The sequence below is a fragment of the Bombina bombina genome, chromosome 3 (genome assembly GCF_027579735.1).
Source record: "Bombina bombina isolate aBomBom1 chromosome 3, aBomBom1.pri, whole genome shotgun sequence".
In the NCBI taxonomy this organism is placed as follows: domain Eukaryota; kingdom Metazoa; phylum Chordata; class Amphibia; order Anura; family Bombinatoridae; genus Bombina; species Bombina bombina.
This window is the reverse complement of record NC_069501.1, coordinates 136,983,033-136,998,842: the sequence shown is the minus strand read 5'-3', so window position 1 is coordinate 136,998,842 and position 15,810 is coordinate 136,983,033. Positions and strand designations below refer to the sequence as shown.

The 15,810-nt window shown below is 42.7% G+C and overlaps 1 protein-coding gene across 1 annotated transcript in view; it reads right to left on the bottom strand.

Annotated features, from left to right (window-relative positions):
• The window catches only part of MRPL39 (mitochondrial ribosomal protein L39), a 328,194-nt gene extending 313,019 nt beyond the window's left edge, over positions 1–15,175 (bottom strand). Inside the window, exon 1 of the mRNA XM_053706005.1 lies at positions 15,045–15,175. Coding sequence (XP_053561980.1) covers positions 15,045–15,099 — 55 coding nt within the window. The 5' untranslated portion in view covers positions 15,100–15,175. The remainder of the gene's footprint in view (positions 1–15,044) is intronic.
• Positions 15,176–15,810: the final 635 nt, after the last annotated feature.

Genomic DNA, 15,810 nt, shown 5'->3' with positions numbered 1-15,810 from the left:
TAACAACATCCAAAGAATGCAATGATTTCTCCTTAGAATTCTTAGGATTAGGACATAATGAAGGAACCACAATTTCCCTACTAATGTTGTTAGAATTCACAACTTTAGGTAAAAATTCAAAAGAAGTTCGCAACACTGCCTTATCCTGATGAAAAATCAGAAAAGGAGACTCACAAGAAAGAGCAGATAATTCAGAAACTCTTCTGGCAGAAGAGATTGCCAAAAGGAACAAAACTTTCCAAGAAAGTAATTTAATGTCCAATGAATGCATAGGTTCAAACGGAGGAGCTTGAAGAGCCCCCAGAACCAAATTCAAACTCCAAGGAGGAGAAATTGACTTAATGACCAAAGCTTGTACAAAACAATGAATATCAGGAAGATTAGCAATCTTTCTGTGAAAAAGAACAGAAAGAGCAGAGATTTGTCCTTTCAAGGAACTTGCAGACAAACCTTTATCCAAACCATCCTGAAGAAACTGTAAAATTCTCGGAATTCTAAAAGAATGCCAAGAAAAATGATGAGAAAGACACCAAGAAATATAAGTCTTCCAGACTCTATAATATATCTCTCTGGATACAGATTTACGAGCCTGTAACATAGTATTAATCACAGAGTCAGAGAAACCTCTTTGACCAAGAATCAAGCGTTCAATCTCCATACCTTTAAATTTAAGGATTTGAGATCCTGATGGAAAAAAGGACCTTGCGACAGAAGGTCTGGTCGTAGCGGAAGAGTCCACGGATGGCAAGAGGCCATCCGGACAAGATCCGCATACCAAAACCTGTGAGGCCATGCCGGAGCTACCAGCAGAACAAACGAGCATTCCTTCAGAATCTTGGAGATTACTCTTGGAAGAAGAACTAGAGGCGGAAAGATATAAGCAGGATGATACTTCCAAGGAAGTGATAATGCATCCACTGCTTCTGCCTGAGGATCCCGGGATCTGGACAGATACCTGGGAAGTTTCTTGTTTAGATGAGACGCCATCAGATCTATTTCTGGAAGCTCCCACATTTGAACAATCTGAAGAAATACCTCTGGGTGAAGAGACCATTCGCCCGGATGCAACGTTTGGCGACTGAGATAATCCGCTTCCCAATTGTCTATACCTGGGATATGAACCGCAGAGATTAGACAGGGGCTGGATTCCGCCCAAACCAGAATTCGAGATACTTCTTTCATAGCCAGAGGACTGTGAGTCCCTCCTTGATGATTGATGTATGCCACAGTTGTGACATTGTCTGTCTGAAAACAAATGAACGATTCTCTCTTCAGAAGAGGCCAAGACTGAAGAGCTCTGAAAATTGCACGGAGTTCCAAAATATTGATCGGTAATCTCACCTCCTGAGATTCCCAAACTCCTTGTGCCGTCAGAGATCCCCACACAGCTCCCCAACCTGTGAGACTTGCATCTGTTGAAATTACAGTCCAGGTCGGAAGCACAAAAGAAGCCCCCTGAATTAAACGATGGTGATCTGTCCACCACGTTAGAGAGTGTCGTACAATCGGTTTTAAAGATATTAATTTAGATATCTTTGTGTAATCCTTGCACCATTGATTCAGCATACAGAGCTGAAGAGGTCGCATGTGAAAACGAGCAAAGGGGATCGCGTCCGATGCAGCAGTCATAAGACCTAGAATTTCCATGCATAAGGCTACCGAAGGGAATGATTGTGACTGAAGGTTTCGACAAGCTGAAATCAATTTTAGACGTCTCTTGTCTGTTAAAGACAGAGTCATGGACACTGAATCTATCTGGAAACCCAGAAAGGTTACCCTTGTCTGAGGAATCAATGAACTTTTTGGTGAATTGATCCTCCAACCATGATCTTGAAGAAACAACACAAGTCGATTCGTATGAGATTCTGCTAAATGTAAAGACTGAGCAAGTACCAAGATATCGTCCAAATAAGGAAATACCACAATACCCTGTTCTCTGATTACAGACAGAAGGGCACCGAGAACCTTTGTAAAAATTCTTGGAGCTGTAGCTAGGCCAAACTGCAGAGCCACAAACTGGTAATGCTTGTCCAGAAAAGAGAATCTCAGGAACTGATAATGATCTGGATGAATCGGAATATGCAGATATGCATCCTGTAAATCTATTGTGGACATAAAATGCCCTTGCTGAACAAAAGGCAAGATAGTCCTTACAGTTACCATTTTGAATGTTGGTATCCTTACAAAACGATTCAATATTTTTAGATCCAGAACTGGTCTGAAGGAATTCTCCTTCTTTGGTACAATGAAGAGATTTGAATAAAACCCCATCCCCTGTTTCAGAACTGGAACTGGCATAATTACTCCAGCCAACTCTAGATCTGAAACACAATTCAGAAATGCTTGAGCTTTCACTGGATTTACTGGGACACGGGAAAGAAAAAATCTCTTTGCAGGAGGTCTCATCTTGAAACCAATTCTGTACCCTTCTGAAACAATGTTCTGAATCCAAAGATTGTGAACAGAATTTATCCAAATTTCTTTGAAAAAACGTAACCTGCCCCCTACCAGCTGAGCTGGAATGAGGGCCGCACCTTCATGTGGACTTAGAAGCAGGCTTTGCCTTTCTAGAAGGCTTGGATTTATTCCAGACTGGAGATGGTTTCCAAACTGAAACTGCTCCTGAGGATGAAGGATCAGGCTTTTGTTCTTTGTTGAAACTAAAGGAACGAAAACGATTATTAGCCCTGTTTTTACCCTTAGATTTTGTATCCTGTGGTAAAAAAGTTCCTTTCCCACCAGTAACAGTTGAGATAATGGAATCCAACTGAGAACCAAATAATTTGTTACCCTGGAAAGAAATGGAAAGTAGAGTTGATTTAGAAGCCATATCAGCATTCCAAGTTTTAAGCCATAAAGCTCTTCTAGCTAAAATAGCTAGACATAAACCTGACATCAACTCTGATAATATCAAAAATGGCATCACAGATAAAATTATTAGCATGCTGAAGAAGAATAATAATATTATGAGAATCATGATCTGTTACTTGTTGTGCTAAAGTCTCCAACCAAAAAGTTGAAGCTGCAGCAACATCAGCCAAAGATATAGCAGGTCTAAGAAGATTACCTGAACACAGATAAGCTTTTCTTAGAAAGGATTCAATTTTCCTATCTAAAGGATCTTTAAACGAAGTACCATCTGACGTAGGAATAGTAGTACGTTTAGCAAGGGTAGAAATAGCCCCATCGACTTTAGGGATTTTGTCCCAAAATTCTAATCTGTCAGACGGCACAGGATATAATTGCTTAAAACGTTTAGAAGGAGTAAATGAATTACCCAATTTATCCCATTCTCTGGAAATTACTTCAGAAATAGCATTAGGAACAGGAAAAACTTCTGGAATAACCACAGGAGATTTAAATACCTTATCTAAACGTTTAGAATTAGTATCAAGAGGACCAGAATCCTCTATTTCTAAAGCAATTAGTACTTCTTTAAGTAAAGAACGAATAAATTCCATTTTAAATAAATATGAAGATTTATCAGCATCAATCTCTGAGACAGAATCCTCTGAACCAGTCATCAGAATCAGAATGATGATGTTCATTTAAAAATTCATCTGTAGAGAGAGAAGTTTTAAAAGATTTTTTATGTTTACTAGAAGGAGAAATAACAGACATAGCCTTCTTGATGGATTCAGAAACAAAATCTCTTATGTTATCAGGAACATTCTGGACCTTAGATGTTGAAGGAACTGCAACAGACAATGGTACATTACTAAAGGAAATATTATCTGCTTTAACAAGTTTGTCATGACAATTAATACAAACAACAGCCGGAGGAATAGCTACCAAAAGTTTACAGCAGATACACTTAGCTTTGGTAGTTCCAGCACTAGACAGCGATTTTCCTGAAGTATCTTCTGACTCAGATGCAACGTGAGACATCTTGCAATATGTAAGAGAAAAAACAACATATAAAGCAAAATTGATCAAATTTAAATGACAGTTTCAGGAATGGGAAAAAATGCCAATAAACAAGCTTCTAGTAACCAGAAGCAAAGAAAAAATGAAACTGAAATAATGTGGAGACAAAAGCGACGCCCATATTTTTGGCGCCAAATAATTTGTTTGGCGCCTAAATGCTTTTTGGCGCCAAAAATGACGCCACATCCGGAACGCCGACATTTTTGGCGCAAAAGGACGTCAAAAAATGACGCAACTTCCGGCGACACGTATGACGCCGGAAACAGAAAAGATTTTTTGCGCCAAAAAAGTCCGCGCCAAGAATGACGCAATAAAATGCAGCATTTTCAGCCCCCGCGAGCCTAACAGCCCACAAGGGAAAAAAGTCAAATTTTTAAGGTAAGAAAAAATGATTGATTCAAATGCATTATCCCAAATATGAAACTGACTGTCTGAAAATAAGGAATGTTGAACATTCTGAGTCAAGGCAAATAAATGTTTGAATACATATATTTAGAACTTTATAAATAAAGTGCCCAACCATAGCTTAGAGTGTCACAGAAAATAAGATTTACTTACCCCAGGACACTCATCTACATGTTTGTAGAAAGCCAAACCAGTACTGAAACGAAAATCAGCAGAGGTAATGGTATATATAAGAGTATATCGTCGATCTGAAAAGGGAGGTAAGAGATGAATCTCTACGACCGATAACAGAGAACCTATGAAATAGACCCCGTAGAAGGAGATCACTGCATTCAAATAGGCAATACTCTCCTCACATCCCTCTGACATTCACTGCACGCTGAGAGGAAAACCGGGCTCCAACTTGCTGCGGAGCGCATATCAACGTAGAATCTAGCACAAACTTACTTCACCACCTCCATAGGAGGCAAAGTTTGTAAAACTGAATTGTGGGTGTGGTGAGGGGTGTATTTATAGGCATTTTGAGGTTTGGGAAACTTTGCCCCTCCTGGTAGGAATGTATATCCCATACGTCACTAGCTCATGGACTCTTGCTAATTACATGAAAGAAAGGGCAACTTTTCATGGTATGGGAGGCTAATGGTGATTAAAATGAATCTCCTTCCGAGATTAATGTATATTTTTAGAGCTATACCTATAGGTGTCCCCACCTCGGAACTTGAAGCTCTGCAAGGTGAGCTATTGAAATTTTTAAGAGGCGATGGAAAGACAAGGATAACAGCACAGGTGTTGAAACAACATAGACAGGTGGGAGGAGTGGGGGTTCCTAATCTCATCGAATACTATAGGGCAGCTAGATTAGCTCAGACGGTGGTGATGGGGAAGAGCGACAGCGAATTAGTATGGCCCAGGATTGAGGCGGAGATTGCGGGTTGTGACAGGGAGGCAGACATTATATGGGACACGGGGCCCCTTTTGGAAAACGGGCGAGTACAGATCGCCAATAACAGTGGAGGCAATACGGTTATGGTCAAACTCACAAAAGAGCTACAACTATGTAAAATAAAATCCTTACTAAGGCCTATTAAGTTTTTGTTGCCTGAAGATTCCAGACGGCTAGTGGGGAAATGGGAAAACAAAGGGTTATATAGGGTAGCGGATTTCTTGCAGAACTCAAAAATGCTTACATTCAATCAGATAAGAGAGAGAATAGACCCAGAACATCTACATTGGTTTTTATATTTACAAATTAGCTCAGCCATCTATGCCTACCAGCCACTAAAACAGTCCTCACCACTTACGGAATTGGAAAGAATGATTAGTGCTCCATTCAGGGGGAAAGGATTGATCTCCAGAATTTACTTGATGATGCAAAAAGTGAGATGCCAATCTAAGTCGCCCTTGGTAGAGAGATGGGAAAGGGATATCATGGAAGTAAGGGAGAAAAGTGAATGGGAGGAGTTGCTGAGGGACGCAGGTAGAGGAATGGTTAGTGCGGATATGAGAGAGAACTCTATTAAAGTGTCGTTTAGATGGTACCTGACTCCAACCAGAACGATGCATTATGCAGCCACACATGATGGTAACTGCTACAGAGGGTGTCAAGAAAGGGGGACATATAGACACATGTGGTGGGACTGCCCTAAGGTCCAGACACTCTGGGAGAAACTTTCAACCATGATAGGAACCCTTCTGAACGAGAGAATAACCCTTACAATATCGCATACACTACTACATGATAGGGTAAGACCATTCAATAAGACAATAAATAGTTTTATTAGAACACTATGCACATGCATGAGAATATGTATCGCCAGACATTGGAAAGTGGGGACGCCTGCTTGGCAAGAAGTGGTTGACAAGATTATAGATACATTTAACTTATCAAAAATGGTGGCCTGGTCACAGGGCCAGCAAGAACAGTTTCAGAAGATCTGGTTTTATTGGATGTTAAGGAAGGGGGAGCTACAGAATGAATTAGAGTAGGATTGATATTAGATACTATGTCCAGCTTATGTGTGCTATAGTTGATTTGTTTGATGATTTGTGTCACTTAAAACTACATAGTTTCCCTGAAGTACACAGAGCTTAATTTCTTTTGATTTGCGCCATATCGATAAGTTTCTGGCTGATACCGATATTTCAGAAATTCCAAATATCGGCCGCTCCGATATATCGGTCGATCCCTAACACACACTTTCTCACACATGCTCACACTAACACACTCTCCCTCACACACACAGACACTAACACTCTCACACACACACTAACAAACACTCACACACAAAGGCACTCACTCTAGCTCACAGACACTGACAAACACAAAGACACACACATGTTCACACTCACACACTCTCTCTCTCCCTCACACAAAGACACTAACGATCTCAAACACACTAACAAACACTCACAAACATTATCTCTCACACACACAGACTCACACAGACAAAGACAAATACAAAGCCACACACACACTCACACAGACACAAACACACACACAGACGCAAGAGATAATTAACTGTAGGCAGGTACAGTATGTTGCAAATGCACGTCATCTTTTTTGGCTGTGGCTGTTTCCCACCATCTCAGCTTCAAACCCGGACACACAAATAAAAACCCAAACTATCCGGGTCATTCTTGGACAGGTGGCAACCCTATTAAATACTGCAATTAATCCCAGATATAAAAGAGAAAAACTGAGGCACAATGATGTTAAAAAAAATCCACCAAACAGGAAAATCTAGTGCATTATAGAGTAATGTGTCAATTGGAAACTTCATCAATTTTCAACTTGGCTCAGAAAATGTCTGAGTAATTACTGTGGATTTTCACACCTGGCAAAATATGATATTTCTGAAATACATTATCACTTTACACAATGCAGCACCTGTCGGGAAAGGAGTCTATATCTTCTCAACACAAAAAAGGCAAACAGTATATTTTAGAACTGCTATAAAAAGAAAAAGGTATCTCATTTAAGGGGCATTACACTACTTGGTAAAACTACAGTAGGTTACTACTCACCATGCTATTGTTTTGTTTTTGTCCTGTGCCCAAAGCGCTCTTCAATGCTATTGTCTTATTTTAACCCTTCAAAAGTGCTGGTTAGCGCCATCTTGGAATTTATTATTGTACCCTGTGACAGAAGCGCTGCAAATTCACAAGTCAGTGATACTGTTTTCTTGACAAGCCGCCTCATGCACAATATAGAGCAGGAGGAGTACATTTTGCAGCGGCTCAATTTCTCTATATTACTCCTGAGGGATATTTATTGTTTTATATTTGTTATGTAACTTTTAAACCGTGTAAAAAAACAAAATGCAAAAACAGAACTGATTTTTATTGTGCACTCTAAGCCAAAGTGCAAGGAACAGCTGTGAAAAAGCAACATCACTGATCTGTGCACTGCTTCTGTCACAACAATACGTGTGCGCCAAGATGGCGACACTCAGTATAAAGATGCAGAGCTTTACCAACTGGTTTTTGTAATAGGTTAAAATAAGATTATGACATTAGCCATCCAGCATACACATTGCTTATATACCTCCCTTATTCTCGTTATATATACACTTTAGATAATTAAAGGGACAATCAACACAAAAATTGTTAGTGTTTAAAAAGATACATAACGCCTTTACTATCCATCCCCAAGCTTTGCACAACCAACATTGTTATATTAATACACTTTATAAAACATTTAAACCTCTAAATGTTTCCAAGCCCCAGCAGGCCGCCTCTAATCACATGCTTTTTTTTTATTTGCTTTTCACAACAGGAGACTTCTAGTTCATGTGGGTCATATAGAAAACATTGAGCTCACACCCGTGAGGTTGTGCACACCACTGCACTAATTGGCTAAAATGCAAGTCAATAGATAATAAATAAAAAGCTGTGTGATCAGAGAGGGCTGACAAAAGAGGCTTAGATACAAGGTAATCACAAAGGTAAAAAGTACATTAATATACCTGTGTTGGTTGTGCAAAACTGGGGAATGGGTAATAAAGGGATTATCTATCTTTTAAAACAATAACAATTTTGGAGTTGACTGTCCCTTTAATATAAAGATCTCATAGTAGTCCTTTTTTATCTGGTGTCATATTAGTATATAGGATGGGTCCATAAGTGGCCCTTTTTTGTTTTCTTTCCCTTCCTTCCACTATTTATTTTCTAACAGCTAATCAGGTGGTCCAAGAGTGGTTTCTATTTAATATTTGGAGAATATATTTTCTTCTTACAAATACAGTATGTCATTCTCAGGGGATATGAGGTAATAGGTTTTCTTTTTACAAATATGTCATTATTCTCAGGGGATATGAGGTAACAGGTTTTCTTTTTACAAATATGTCATTATTCTCAGGGGATATGAGGTAACAGGTTTTCTTTTTACACTATGAGATTGCAGGTATTGTTTTGTTTGTTTTATAAGTCCAGAATATTGTAATGAGACAGTTGTGCTATTTTATACCTGTGATTGTCAATCTATTTACCCCAATTAAAATAAAGAAATACATAATAATATGACTTTAAAGAGAGCTGCAGGTACAGGAGGAATATTAATAGCCTAATGATTAATAATCATACTACTGTAGGTGTATGCTGCAGTTGAATGTCCCTTTAAGCTGCATTCCTAAAGGAATAGAAATTCATTTTAACTGTACAGTTAAAGGGCCATGATACCCAAATGTTTAAACACTTGAAAGTGATGCAGCATAGCTGTATAAAGCGGACTAGAAAATATCACCTGAACATCTCTATGTAAAAAAGTAAGATATTTTACCTCAAAAATTCCTCAGTAGCCACATCCCATTGTAAAGGACTTCTAAGGAGCAAAACATAATTTATGTAAGAACTTACCTGATAAATTCATTTCTTTCATATTAGCAAGAGTCCATGAGCTAGTGACGTATGGGATATACATTCCTACCAGGAGGGGCAAAGTTTCCCAAACCTCAAAATGCCTATAAATACACCCCTCACCACACCCACAATTCAGTTTAACGAATAGCCAAGAAGTGGGGTGATAAAAAAGTGCGAAAGCATATAAAATAAGGAATTGGAATAATTGTGCTTTATACAAAATCATAACCACCACAAAAAAAGGGCGGGCCTCATGGACTCTTGCTAATATGAAAGAAATGAATTTATCAGGTAAGTTCTTACATAAATTATGTTTTCTTTCATGTAATTAGCAAGAGTCCATGAGCTAGTGACGTATGGGATAATGACTACCCAAGATGTGGATCTTTCCACACAAGAGTCACTAGAGAGGGAGGGATAAAATAAAGACAGCCAATTCCTGCTGAAAATAATCCACACCCAAAATAAAGTTTAACTGAATTGTGGGTGTGGTGAGGGGTGTATTTATAGGCATTTTGAGGTTTGGGAAACTTTGCCCCTCCTGGTAGGAATGTATATCCCATATGTCACTAGCTCATGGACTCTTGCTAATTACATGAAAGAAATCAGTATGTCTGTCCCGGGACAGCGGAAGGAGCGAGCTTATGTGCACTCTCATCTTATTTCCCTATTCAGTGTAATGAAGTCTATAATGAAATCTCATGAGAGTTAAGTGAAATCTCATGAGATCACAGTAAAAGAGTTCATGACCTCAGCACTGCTGATGCCGATTGGATGCTGTTCATTTCTTCATTTTTTTTTTTTTTTTACCTGCAGCTGGGAGCAGCTGAGTATAACTTTATAGACAGAACTTACTCTGCTGAGCTGAGGAAATTGTGAGGTAAAATATCTTCCTTTTTTACATAGAGATGCTCAGGTGATATTTTCCTGTCAGCTTTTTACAGTTATACTGCATCAGTTTCAAGTGCTTTAGCATATGAGTATTATGTCCCTTTAAGTTTAAAAGCATTTTTAAATTGCAGTATTTTTTCATAACATAAAATTGTCCCTTGTGCGGTTTTATGTTGCAGTTTTTCCAGAGCACTGGTCTTGTTTTAGTGAAAACACTGATGAATAGCCAGGAACAATTAGATAATTACTATATAGTAATAATATTACTAATAACAATATGAAATATCAGACATATATATAAATGAGAACCTATTTTTTAGAAAATGGTGCAGCCTGACACACTGCATCATGATAGACTGTAAGTTCCTTGTATTTATTTGATACATTTTGTCTTGTATCTTAAAAACGTATCATCATTGTACTTTTATCTTTGTACCCATGGACAGCGGCATTTGTTGGCGCTTTATAAATAAAGAATAATAATAATAATATTGTTTCTCTTGTGAGCCCAGAAGTTAAAGGCCAAAGCAAGATTCTGAAAACAAAATATGTTTGACAAAATATTTTTCAGCCTTTCTAAAGCAGAAAAAGGGTATGTCTGCCACAAATAGCAATGAGAGAGCAGTATAAGAACTACAGATTTCTCAGAGGTCTCAGCTAAGAACTCAACTGCCCACATGATAAATCTACCAGTGCACTCTGACTGCCGCACAGTGCCGGTGTGACTCATTTGCCCACACTCTGCTCATTAAGCAATGCACGTGTGAGCCAAATGATATTAACTATCCCCCAATTCTAAGTAAGCAAAAACCTTAAACAAGCAATACCTTAAACATGACACAAGAGGGCGGTGTCCTCCAGCCTATTACAATTTGCTTTAGCTATACACAGGACTAATACCTGCCATGTTTGACATGGGCAAGTTTTTCTACAAACTAATGCCCTTCTAAAACTTCACTAACAAACTGCTACAGTATTTTTCTCTGCAAGGATACTTTTATATATTTGAGGGGACAGGAAACCCCAAAATTGTCCTTCATTGTTTGGATAGAACATACAATTTTCTTCTATAATCAAATTTGCTTCATTATCTTGTTATCCTTTACAGAAGGAAGAGCATTCACACAGAGAGTTCTGTAGCTGCATGGGTCAATGTGACACAGAGGGGTCTGTAGCTGCATGGGTCAATGTGAAACAGAGGGGTCTGTAGCTGCATGGGTCAGTGTGACACAGATGGGTCTGTAGCTGCATGGGTCAGTGTGACACAGAGGGGTATGTAGCTGCATGGGTCAGTGTGACACAGAGGGGTCTGTAGCTGCATGGGTCAGTGTGACACAGAGGGGTCTGTAGCTGCATGGGTCAGTGTGACACAGAGAGGTCTGTAGCTGCATGGGTCAGTGTGACACAGAGAGGTCTGTAGCTGCATTGGTCAGTGTGACACAGAGAGGTCTGTAGCTGCATGGGTCAGTGTGACACAGAGAGATCTGTAGCTGCATGGGTCAGTGTGACACAGAGAGGTCTGTAGCTGCATGGGTCAGTGTGACACAGAGAGATCTGTAGCTGCATGGGTCAGTGTGACACAGAGAGGTCTGTAGCTGCATGGGTCAGTGTGACACAGAGGGGTCTGTAGCTGCATGGGTCAGTGTGACACAGAGGGGTCTGTAGCTGCATGGGTCAGTGTGACACAGAGGGGTCTGTAGCTGCATGGGTCAGTGTGACACAGAGGGGTCTGTAGTTGCATGGGTCAGTGTGACACAGAGGGGTCTGTAGCTGCATGGGTCAGTGTGACACAGAGGGGTCTGTAGCTGCATGGGTCAGTGTGACACAGAGGGGCATCTAGCTGCATGGGTCAGTGTGACACAGAGGGGTCTGTAGCTGCATGGGTCAGTGTGAGACAGAGAGGTCTGTAGCTGCATGGGTCAGTGTGACACAGAGAGGTCTGTAGCTGCATGGGTCAATGTGACACAGAGGGGTCTGTAGCTGCATGGGTCAGTGTGACACAGAAGGGTCTGCAGCTGCATGGGTCAGTGTGACACAGAGGGGTCTGTAGCTGCATGGGTCAGTGTGACACAGAGGGGCATCTAGCTGCATGGATCAGTGTAACACAGAGGGGTCTGTAGCTGCATGGGTCAGTGTGACACAGAGGGGCATCTAGCTGCATGGGTCAGTGTGACACAGAGGGGTCTGTAGCTGCATGGGTCAGTGTGACACAGAGGGGTCTGTAGCTGCATGGGTCAGTGTGACACAGAGGGGTCTGTAGCTGCATGGGTCAGTGTGACACAGAGGGGTCTGTAGCTGCATGGGTCAGTGTGACACAGAGGGGTCTGTAGCTGCATGGGTCAGAGTGACACAGAGGGGTCTGTAGCTGCATGGGTCAGAGTGACACAGAGGGGTCTGTAGCTGCATGGGTCAGTGTGACACAGAGGGGTCTGTAGCTGCATGGGTCAGTGTGACACAGAGGGGTCTGTAGCTGCATGGGTCAGTGTGACACAGAGGGGTCTGTAGCTGCATGGGTCAGTGTGACACAGAGGGGTCTGTAGCTGCATGGGTCAGTGTGACACAGAGGGGTCTGTAGCTGCATGGGTCAGTGTGACACAGAGGGGTCTGTAGCTGCATGGGTCAGTGTGACACAGAGGGGTCTGTAGCTGCATGGGTCAGTGTGACACAGAGGGGTCTGTAGCTGCATGGGTCAGTGTGACACAGAGGGGTCTGTAGTTGCATGGGTCAGTGTGACACAGAGGGGTCTGTAGCTGCATGGGTCAGTGTGACACAGAGGGGTCTGTAGCTGCATGGGTCAGTGTGACACAGAGGGGTCTGTAGCTGCATGGGTCAGTGTGACACAGAGGGGTCTGTAGCTGCATGGGTCAGTGTGACACAGAGGGGTCTGTAGCTGCATGGGTCAGTGTGACACAGATGGGTCTCTAGCTGCATGGGTCAGTGTGACACAGAGGGGTCTCTAGCTGCATGGGTCAGTGTGACACAGAGGGGTCTGTAGCTGCATGGGTCAGTGTGACACAGAGGGGTCTGTAGCTGCATGGGTCAGTGTGACACAGAGGGGTCTCTAGCTGCATGGGTCAGTGTGACACAGAGGGGTCTGTAGCTGCATGGGTCAGTGTGACACAGAGGGGTCTGTAGCTGCATGCGTCAGTGTGACACAGAAGGGTCTGTAGCTGCATGGGTCAGTGTGACACAGAGAGGTCTGTAGCTGCATGGGTCAGTGTGACACAGAGGGGTCTGTAGCTGCATGGGTCAGTGTGACAGAGGGGTCTCTAGCTGCATAGGTCAGTGTGACACAGAGAGGTCTGTAGCTGCATGGGTCAGTGTGACACAGAGAGGTCTGTAGCTGCATGGGTCAGTGTGACACAGAGAGGTCTGTAGCTGCATGGGTCAGTGTGAGACAGAGAGGTCTGTAGCTGCATGGGTCAGTGTGAGACAGAGAGGTCTGTAGCTGCATGGGTCAGTGTAACACAAAGGGATCTGTAGCTGCATGGGTCAGTGTAACACAAAGGGATCTGTAGCTGCATGGGTCAGTGTGACACAAAGGGATCTGTAGCTGCATGGGTCAGTGTGACACAGAGGGGTCTGTAGCTGCATGGGTCAGTGTGACACAGAGGGGTCTGTAGCTGCATGGGTCAGTGTGACACAGAGGGGTCTGTAGTTGCATGGGTCAGTGTGACACAGAGAGGTCTGTAGCTGCATGGGTCAGTGCGACACAGAGGGGTCTGTAGCTGCATGGGTCAGTGTGACACAGAGGGGTCTGTAGCTGCATGGGTCAGTGTTACACATGGGTCTGCAGCTGCATGGGTCAGTGCGACACAGAGGGGTCTGTAGCTGCATGGGTCAGTGTGAGACAGAGGGGTCTGTAGCTGCATGGGTCAGTGTAACACAAAAGGATCTGTAGATGCATGGGTCAGTGTGACACAGAGGGGTCTGTAGCTGCATGGGTCAGTGTGACACAGAGGGGTCTGTAGCTGTATGGGTCAGTGTGACACAAAAGGATCTGTAGCTGCATGGGTCAGCGTGACACAGAGGGGTCTGTAGCTGCATGGGTCAGTGTGACACAGAGGGGTCTGTAGCTGCATGGGTCAGTGTGACACAGAGGGGTCTGTAGCTGCATGGGTCAGTGTGACACAGAGGGGTCTGTAGCTGCATGGGTCAGTGTGACACAGAGGGGTCTGTAGCTGCATGGGTCAGTGTGACACAGAGGGGTCTGTAGCTGCATGGGTCAGTGTGACACAGAGGGGTCTGTAGCTGCATGCGTCAGTGTGACACAGAAGGGTCTGTAGCTGCATGGGTCAGTGTGACACAGAGAGGTCTGTAGCTGCATGGGTCAGTGTGACACAGAGGGGTCTGTAGCTGCATGGGTCAGTGTAACACAAAAGGATCTGTAGATGCATGGGTCAGTGTGACACAGAGGGGTCTGTAGCTGCATGGGTCAGTGTGACACAGAGGGGTCTGTAGCTGTATGGGTCAGTGTGACACAGAGGGGTCTGTGGCTGCATGGGTCAGTGTGACACAGAGAGGTCTGTAGCTGCATGGGTCAGTGTGACACAGAGAGGTCTGTAGCTGCATGGGTCAGTGTGACACAGAGGGGTCTATAGCTGCATGGGTCAGTGTGACACAGAGGGGTCTGTAGCTGTATGGGTCCGTGTGACACACAGGGGTCTGTGGCTGCATGGGTCCGTGTGACACAGAGGGGTCTGTGGCTGCATGGGTCCGTGTGACACAGAGGGGTCTGTGGCTGCATGGGTCCGTGTGACACAGAGATGTCTGTGGCTGCATGGGTCTGTGTGACAGAAGGATTAGTAGCTGCATGGGTCAGTGTGAAACAGAGATCTGGAGATGCATGGGTCAGTGTAACCCAGAGGTCTGCAGCTGCATGGGTCAGTGTGACACAGGAAGGTCTGTACATTATGAATCTGGCACTGAATTACTATATGACATTCTTGCCAGCTGCTACTTACTGCCGCACATAGTCCGCAGAGCACTGTGCCCCGTGTTCCTTGCACTCTGCCACATCTCTGCCTGTTAACCGATACACATGGGAGTCAAATGACATTCACTAGAAGCCCTGTGTACGCATAAAATACCATCCCCAGATCCTAGGGAAACTAGAGACTCTAACTAAAGTTCCGTTTATGTAGTAGTTTAAATATTACACTTGAGGGCGCTGTGCTCCTGCCTTCACACATTTCTGTAACCTAAATGCTTTATAAATACCGGAAAACTTGCCTCAGTTTGACAGGGATAAGTTTTGTGTTTCCTACCAATTAGGAAAATCAGGAAGCATTTATCTAAAGTAGTAAAGAGTATTTCATTTTATCATTCACATTAAAGATAAAAAATATTCTTAGATGTTTTCCTCTGTCATAAATAAAAGCATTTTAATAGAGGGGTTGTACAAGCTTGGGTGTTCTGTCTGGTACCTGTGAGGTTACATCTGCTCCTATATCCTGCCTGTTACTTTGCCGCACTGGCTATTGTATGCACTATGTTATGGGTTGTACATTGCCTGACCCTGGTAGAAAAGCAGGTTTATTTATTCTTAATTTTGTTTGTGTACAGTTCTAGAGAAGGATATACATAAACTGGAAATACTTTAGAGGAGACTACTAAACTTGCACATGGGCTAACACATAACACCTACAATTTAATACACACATAGGGGTCTGTAGTTGCATAGGTCAGTGTGACACAGAGGGGTCTGTAGCTGCATGGGTCAGTGTGACA